An 8,542-nucleotide genomic window follows, 5' to 3' on the forward strand; every position below is an offset into this window, starting at 1 on the left:
TCCTGAGCGGACTCGCGCGGCCGGCGCTCTCCCCGGCGCTGGTGCGCCCCTCGCTCCACTCGCCGCCGGCCCGGGCCCAGAGGACGACCCTCCGTCGCCGCCCCGCCGCCCCCGCCCCGCGCGCCGGCCCCGCTCCCCGCGCGAGGCGACGAGTCGGTCGGGCGAGCGCTCAGGTGCGAGCGCGGGCCCCGCCGCAGCGCCCGCCGCAGCGCCGCGCCAAGCCGCGCCCGGTTCCGCTCCGGGGGCTCCAGCGCCTTCGCTCCCTCTCGGCCAAGTTGCGCCGACCGGCTCTTTCGCCACCTTCCCCGGCCGGGCGGGCGCGGCCGCCGCTTTCGCTTCCCCAGCGGGGGCTGCGGGCCCCGACGCGGAGGGGATGGGCGGGAAGCAGCCGATGCCCGGGCGCCCCGTGACGCCCGCGCGGCAGTGACCCGCCGACCCCCGCCTCGGCCCGCGCGCGCGCGCCTCTCCGGCCCCGGGAGACCCCGGCGTCCCTGCCCCGGCGCGGCCCGGCCGGCCCCCTCCCCCTGCGAGCCGGCGGCGGCCCTCCCGGCGGGCGGGCGGAGGCCCGGGCGGGCGGGGGCGGGGCGGGGCGGCGCGCGGGGAGCCCGGAGCCCGGCCCTGCGCTCGGCTCGCTCGCCTCGCGGCGGGCGCCCTCGTCGCCGGCGGCGCACCATGGACGGGCTGCCCGGGAGGGCGCTGGGGGCCGCCTGCCTGCTGCTGCTGGCGGCCGGCTGGCTGGGGCCCGAGGCCTGGGGCTCGCCCACGCCCCCGCCCTCGCCGGCCGCGCCGCCGCCCCCGCCGCCCCCGCCGCCCGCAGCCCCGGGAGGCTCGCCGGACACCTGCACGTCGTGCGGCGGCTTCCGGCGGCCCGAGGAGCCGGGCCGGGTGGACGGCGACTTCCTGGAGGCGGTGAAGCGGCACATCCTGAGCCGCCTGCAGATGCGGGGCCGGCCCAACATCACGCACGCCGTGCCCAAGGCCGCCATGGTCACGGCCCTGCGCAAGCTGCACGCGGGCAAGGTGCGCGAGGACGGCCGCGTGGAGATCCCGCATCTCGACGGCCACGCCAGCCCGGGCGCCGACGGCCAGGAGCGCGTCTCCGAGATCATCAGCTTCGCCGAGACAGGTGGGTCGGGCTCGGGGCACCGTCGGCCGGCCGCGGCCCTGGCGCCCCTCCGCCCCCAGCCCCCCGGCCCCGCGGCCGCCCCGGCTCGGCCCGGCCCGGCCCGGCTCGGGGTGCGTGCGTGCGTGCGTGCGTGCGGGACGGGAAGCGGGCCGCGGGCCTCGCGCGCCTGGCCGTGCGCGCTGCTGTCCCGGGGGCTGCTCGCGCCACCCCGGCCGCAGACCCTCTCGCTTTCAACCCACGCCGAGCCTCCGCTCCCACCAGCCCACCCCCCAGACCCGCAGCAGCAGCGGCGCCCTGTCTTCCACCCGCACCCTTCGGAAATGGGGCCCCGGCGCCTCTGGGCGCGCGTCCCCCTCCCGGCAGGGGAGTGCGGCCCTGGCTCCGCGGGCACTTGCTTGGCGATTGCTTAATGTTTTTGTTTCCCACGATCGGAGTGCAGGCTTAGCAGTGTGGATGGAGATGTGTGTGCTTGTTGATATCCGTGGGCCGGAGGAGTGAGGGAGAGTGTGTGTGCGTGCGTGTGTGTGCGCGCGCGCGCGCGTGTGCGTGTGCGTGTGTGTGTGTGTGCGCGTGTGCCCGCGCGCGCGGCCGGCGAGGCCCCAGGGCCGCTTCCATCCATCGCCCTGCAGCGTGGGCTTGCCAGGATTGCTGAAGCCTCGCTGGGGAGAGCTAGGCAACCTCCCTCCGATTGTGTGGGCGCCGGAGTCGGGCGGAAGGCCGGCTTCTCAACAGGTCCCATCGTTTAGTGCCGCCGAGGAGCGGGCGAGACGCTGCGGGCTCCGGGGGCAGCCCCGTGCCTCCCTCCTCGGCTCGCCTGGCAGCCGCCGCGCGGGCAGCCCCGAAGCTGCAGAGTTCTTAGTTAACAAAGGGTAGGAGTTCTTTCTGGAATTTTCCCTCGGTCTCGGACTGCAAGTATCTGCCACTGTCTAAATGTAAAAATCCGAGAGGGGTGGGGTGGGGTGGGGTGGGGGAGAGGACGATCTTTCCGAACTTTCAAAGGAGGAGGGTCGGGGAGAGAAAATGTGCCGCGGAAATGCTGCTGGTGCTTTCGACTCCGCTGTCCTTTTCAGGACTTGAATGAGCCAGACTGGCTTTTGTGCCTGGAGCTCAGCCCCGTTTGTGCGAGGGGACTGTGGAGAAGGTCGCTGAGGGGGAAAGCACTGGTAGGCGCAGGGCGGGGTGGGCAGGGAGCCTGGGTGGTTGAGTCCTCGTGTCCCCCCACCTCCCCACCCCGCGGGCTGCAGAAGCACCCCCCACCCCACCCCCAGAGGCAGCAGGCTGACTGTGCTGGTGCCGCCTGAGGATGAAAAGGGATGAAAAGTTTTGCATGGCCGGGTGTGGAGAAAAGCAGAGACAATCAGGCTGGCTTGTGCTTAGAAAGAAACGCATTGCCGTTTTAGCGGTCCCACCGAGTCAGGAAAAGGGCGCCGTGCAATTAGAGAGCTTGGATTAAAAGGTGCTTTGGGGCCCAGAGTAGAAATGTGATTCTGGAAGGTCGAGGAGGCCTTTTGGTCCCGGTGGCACAAAATGACAGCAGGGGCTGTTATATTTCTGGTCCGTTTCACGGAGCCAGCTCTTTGACTTATAAATAACAGATTCAGGTCACAGGCAGCTTGTCCAAGACCAGCTTTTAAGGCTGCACTTTCCCCCATTTCAAAGTCAGATGTCAGTGTTATTAGGAAAGCTGAGAGAGGCCTGAGAAGGGGGTTGCCAGGAGGTTGGGGCGGTGGGGTGGGGGTTGGTGGTAGAAGGGCTGATAAAATCGGCCACCGCGGCACAGTTGCCTTATTTGTTCTTCCAGCACAAAAAGAGGTGGGGGGCGGTCGAGGTTGTCAGCAGGAAGGGTGGCCGAGATGCAGGGTGGGAGAGGAGTGTCTCTTGGTTGGCACAGCCTCTCTCGGGGCAGAGCTGAAAGAGCGAAAACCAACCACCGGATGATCCTCTCCTGGCCTTGGAGATTCTGAGTGTGCCCTTACTGGGGAGCAGGAGGTCTCGTCCACGCAGCGGCCCTCAAGTTTCAAGGCTGCGTGCATGTCCTAACCCTGGGAACTCCTGGGGCAAGGAGGGCCGCCCTGTGCAGCCCGCAGAGTGCACGCAGATCTTGCATCGGGGTTCTGAGCAGAGCTCCCGTGTTTGCAATAGAGGTTCTGCTGGGGTTGGCTCAGATCATGCTTAGGTAAACACTAGAAAGAGGAGGTAGGTAGGTAGCTCGGCTTGATTTTGCAATGCCCTAAGTTAACCAAAAAGAAAAAAAAAAAGCCCAAACTCCAGGGAAACGGCCCACCCCTCCAGGCTCTGTGGCTCCTGGTTTTGTTTTTTTCAGATTTTGCAGATACCCATAACAACTTGTTAAGGTCTTGGCCTCTTGACAAGTTCCTCTGTCGAGCTTCGAGGCCTGACAGCCCGTCTCTGGGGAGCCCTGGCCTGGGAGAGGTGAGGGAGGATTTTATAGGCCTGGACCCTCCAGTTCTGACCTGGTCCGGGTTTCTCAGTGGGAAATGATTTCCTCTGCCTCTCCCAGGTTCCCGCCAGAGGCCCTGGCTCCGGGCACGTTATTTCTGCTCTCTACCTAACCTCTTCCAGCTGCGTGGTTGGCGGTGCATTCCAGCCTCGTGCCGCCCAGATCATTGCCTGCCTCACGTTCTTCCCCAAGTTAACCTGGCCTGCTCTCTCCCTTCTCCGCAGATGGCCTCGCCTCCTCGCGGGTCCGCCTGTACTTCTTTATCTCCAACGAGGGCAACCAGAACCTGTTCGTGGTCCAGGCCAGCCTGTGGCTCTACCTGAAGCTGCTGCCCTACGTGCTGGAGAAGGGCACTCGGCGGAAGGTGCGTGTCAAGGTGTACTTCCAGGAGCAGGGCCACGGCGACCGGTGGAACGTGGTGGAGAAGAAGGTTGACCTCAAGCGCAGCGGCTGGCACACCTTCCCGCTCACCGAGGCCATCCAGGCCCTGTTCGAGCGGGGCGAGCGGCGGCTCAGCCTGGACGTGCAGTGCGAGGGCTGCCAGGAGCTGGCCGTGGTGCCCGTGTTCGTGGACCCGGGGGAGGAGTCTCACCGGCCCTTTGTGGTGGTGCAGGCGCGGCTGGGCGACAGCCGGCACCGCATCCGCAAGCGGGGCCTGGAGTGCGACGGCCGGACCAACCTCTGTTGCCGGCAGCAGTTCTTCATCGACTTCCGCCTCATCGGCTGGAACGACTGGATCATCGCACCCACCGGCTACTACGGGAACTACTGTGAGGGCAGCTGCCCCGCCTACCTCGCGGGCGTCCCTGGCTCGGCCTCCTCCTTCCACACGGCTGTGGTGAACCAGTACCGCATGCGAGGGCTGAACCCCGGCACGGTGAACTCCTGCTGCATCCCCACCAAACTGAGCACCATGTCCATGCTGTACTTCGACGACGAGTACAACATCGTCAAGCGGGACGTGCCCAACATGATCGTGGAGGAGTGTGGCTGTGCCTGACGCTGGCCCTGGGCTGCGGCGGCGGTGGGGTGTGGTGGGGACAGTCCTGGAAAGGCTTCTTCCTGCTGCTCCGATGATGACGACCATGACGACGGCGGCGGCGGCGGCGGGAATGGGGCGTGTGGTGGGGCCGAGTGGGGCCAGGGAGAAGAGGACTGAGCTATTTTCTCTCCGACTTCATCGAGCAGATCGGTCGGGACCTGACGGGGAACCCTCCAGCGACACGACATCCTTGCAAACGCACACGTAGACGCGCACAGCCAGACGCATCCTGCCACCCACACAAGCAGCCTCCGGGGTACCAGCAGCAGCAGGTGGATGCGGTGACAAGTGGCAGCTTAGCTACCAGTGCCCATCAAGCGGGAGAGAATGGGGTGAGCGGCCCCCATCCCACCAGCTGGACCAGAACCACTCTGCACCACGCCTTCCTGCACACATCAAAGCACAAAGACAGAGAGACACAGCGCACGGGAGCCACCGCAGGGGATTGGAGATTCAAACTGGTTGTGGGGGGCGACAGACTGAGGACCTCTTGTGTCCCCCTTGGCCTGGCTCAAGGCCCACAGTGCCTCAGCATCTCCTGACTCCGGTGTGGGCCGGGATTCCCTGCCTGGGATCCTTCAGGCAACCCAGCAGCGGAGCCTGCCCTTGGCCCCTCTCGCCTCGGGAAAGAGGCCAGAAGGGACCCACGCTGCCGGCCCGTGGAGCAGTGGCCATGACCGTTTGACTGTTGCGGGGGTTCCCAGGCATGACTTCTATGTGTTTGTTTTTTTTTGGGGGGGGAGGGCGGGGAGGGAGGGGAGAAGGGTCTTCATTTGATGCTTTAACTGATCACTAGCAGTTGACAGGTCATTCCAGTTGTATAAATGAAAAAGGACTTTGCTACCAGGGGGGTGACCTTTTAAGTTAAAATGGGAATGGTTGTGAACGGGAGGAAGAAAGTTGCCATCTGTGTCCTTGGTTAGGGATATTCTTCCAAGGGTGGGGGTGGGGGTGGGGTGGGATGGGGAAATGGCCCCCCCCCAGGAAAGGGGAGGAGGAGGAGCCCGGAGCAGGAAGTGGTGGAGGCATTATGGAAATATTGAGGGGTGGGGAGGTCCCCTCAAGCAAGGGTCCAGAGGGGGGAGCAGTTTAGCTGGCCTTGGGGAGACGGGGATGCTTTCCGCTGCTTGGCAGAAGTGGCCCGTGTGGACCCCAGGCCTCAGGGCCAACCATAGATGTGGCCTCTCCCAGCTCTCCTGCCCACGTGCTCCCCCTAGCCCTTGCCCCACTGCCTGAACGCGCATGATCTCGCGCTTGTCCATCGCCTATGTCCAGAAGGATTCTTGGCAGGGCGCGGAGCCTGCTGCCCCCAGACATCCCAGTGCCACGTGAACTATGCAATTTAAAGGGTTGACCCACACTAGCTGAAACTGGACTCGTACGACTCTTTTTATATTTTTTATACTTGAAATGAAATCCTTTGCTTCTTTTTTAAGCGAATGATTGCTTTTAATGTTTGCACTGATTTAGTTGCATGATTAGTCAGAAACTGCCATTTGAAAAAAGAAGTTATTTTTATAGCAGCAAAAAAAATACAGTTAAATGTATTATACATAATTTTGGAACCAAAGAGGCCAGCAGATCAGTTTTAATTTTTATTAGATGGTGAGGCCATCTTTATGAGGTAGACATTCTGAACAATCCCTTGAGTGGCCTGCCAACGTTTCAGGGTATAAATGGATTTTGTTTATTCAGTTCGATGTGTCTTTTCTATCCTCACACACCCAGAAGGTAGAGTAAAAGGACTGGTTAGAATGCAGGTGTGTATCCTTAAATCCCCATCTTTATGTTTATTTAATAAAGCTCCCCCTTAGGTTCTGTTTCATAATAATTTAAAACCAAACAATTTTTTCCCATAGACTTGTGTTAAAGTATTTTACATTTGTGTACAGTTTAAGAAAATAAAAGATTGGGTGCCATGGGCTTCCTGTCTCGTGTGGTGTGTGGGGAGGAGAGTCGGAGCAGAGGGAGGCAGAGTTGGGGAGGGGCTGAGGGAGACCCCAGGCTCGCTTGCTTCCATGCCAGTTGTCCCCAAAGGCCCACTCTGGGAGTGCTCAGGGTCCTTGCCTGCCCCGCCACACACACACACACACACACACACACACACACACACACACACTGGTGTCAGACTGACTAGAAAAAAATGCTGAAGATCAGAAGGATGAGCAAGTCCCTGAATGACACATGGGTGTCCCCTTGGGGTGCCTCTAAAAGGGCCAGTCAGGTCCCTCCCCGGGAGGGAGGGGAGATCAGCACCCCCCTGTGCTGCTTGTTTCTGACCTTAACTCAGGAGAGGCTTACTCTCAGGGACGGAGAGAGATGCTGGGAGTGCTGACTGTCCTTTCCAGAGGGACAGAAACGGTAGCAGGCTAGAGGAGGCGTTGGAGCAGGTGAGGCCAACCGGGTCACAGGGTGAGGAGAGATCCCCCAAGGTGAGACTGAAATCCCCTGGGCATTTAAGCCCCCTGTGCCTTGTCTGCCCCACCTCTAGGGGTCCTGTAGCCTTAGGCTTTGCCTGCAGCCCCAGGGCCTACCAGGTGAGGCTGGTCCCTGGCTCGAGGGTCACTGGCTCCCTCAGGAGCGAGTGGGACCACAGGAACAGCTACCCTTAGGTAACAGAGAGACAAAGAAGGCTGCTTTGGGGAAGCCTCTGGCGTCTGGCTTTGCTCTTCCCCACCTCCGAGAGAGCCTCGGTCCTGTGGTACTTGTGTTTAGAGGGGGGCGGGGGTGTTTGTTCAGGGGTGGGGGGGAGTACCGGAGTTAAGGTGCTTTTGCCCTGCACACAGCCCACCCAAGCTGCTCCCCCCAGCGCTGCCAGGAATCAGCCCTGAGCACTGTCAGGGGCCATAGCAACAACCAGAAATGAATAGGGGGCTGAGAGGAGAATGCTACGGACACTGGGCCCGACCCGGCTGTCTCGGGGTGTACGTCTCAGCCACAGCCCCTGCAGGAGGAGCATGCTAAGGGCCGCCGAGATGCCTCTGCTGTTTGGACATGGAGCATTCTCCAGGCCCCCTGTTAACATGCACGCCCACCTGAACTGAGCCTACCGGCAGGGTCCCATGAAAGCCCCAGGAGGGGCCCGGGACCCTGAGATGCAGGGGGCCTGAGTGTCACTGCCTCCATGCAGGCCTATGGCCCTGGGCCCGGGAGGAGGTTGTGAGTATCCCTAAGAGGTGCTCTGGGGACTGCCCATGACCCGGGACTGGTGCTCACCTTCTGCCAGGGCCTGGCCCCTCCCGCCCGCCCACTGTGCTCGTGACACCCTTGTTCCTTTGTGCTTCGGTCTTGTATTTAAGAGATTCACAGTGAGGGGTGCTTGGGCTGGGTCACTCCCAGTGATGCCCAAACCCGGGCTTGCTGCTGGCTAAGCAGTGGCTGGGACCGCACTCGGGACCTCACCCACAAGGCCTGGGCGTGCTCTCCCGCTCGGCTCTCTCCGGGCCCTGCCTGCAGCCCTCTCTCCCTTCCCTCCTGTTGTCCTGCCCTGGTCTCTTTCCCCTGGACGGGCAGGGCATAGCCCAGGCGTACAGCCCTTCCTCCACCCCCGCCCAGAGGTAGTGCTTCCAACCTCCTTCCACCTCACCTCGCGTCAAGGCCCTTCTCCCCTCCTTCCCTTCAGACCGCGTTAGCCTCTCTGTGCCCCGTACTGCTCCATCCCAGGGGGGCAGCCAGGAGAGACCGAGGTTCCCACCCCCGCCAGCCCCGAATGTCCCCACCACCCACCCTTCACAGTTCTGGGGTTCTCACAGTTCTGGGACTCTTGCCCAGAGTCCTCAGCCATCGCGGGGGTTGGAGGCTGGCAGGAGAGAAGATAAGTAGGGGACCTTCCCGCCCTACTGCAGATAGTGTTACAACCAACCTCCCCCATTGTTTTTCCCATTTCCCAGATGAGCAAACTGAGGCTTCCAGG

General features: G+C 62.7%; 1 protein-coding gene across 1 annotated transcript; it reads left to right on the top strand.

Moving 5' to 3' along the window:
• The first annotated feature begins 559 nt into the window (after positions 1-559).
• On the top strand, positions 560-6,552 carry INHBB (inhibin subunit beta B). Its single transcript, XM_056109009.1, has 2 exons — positions 560-1,126; positions 3,812-6,552. Exons 1-2 carry the CDS (start codon positions 673-675, stop codon positions 4,585-4,587), a joined length of 1,230 nt encoding a protein of 409 aa, XP_055964984.1. The 5' UTR covers positions 560-672; the 3' UTR covers positions 4,588-6,552.
• Positions 6,553-8,542: the final 1,990 nt, after the last annotated feature.

Source organism: Sorex fumeus, unplaced genomic scaffold (genome assembly GCF_029834395.1).
Source record: "Sorex fumeus unplaced genomic scaffold, SorFum_2.1 ptg000248l, whole genome shotgun sequence".
Taxonomy (NCBI): Eukaryota; Metazoa; Chordata; class Mammalia; order Eulipotyphla; family Soricidae; genus Sorex; species Sorex fumeus.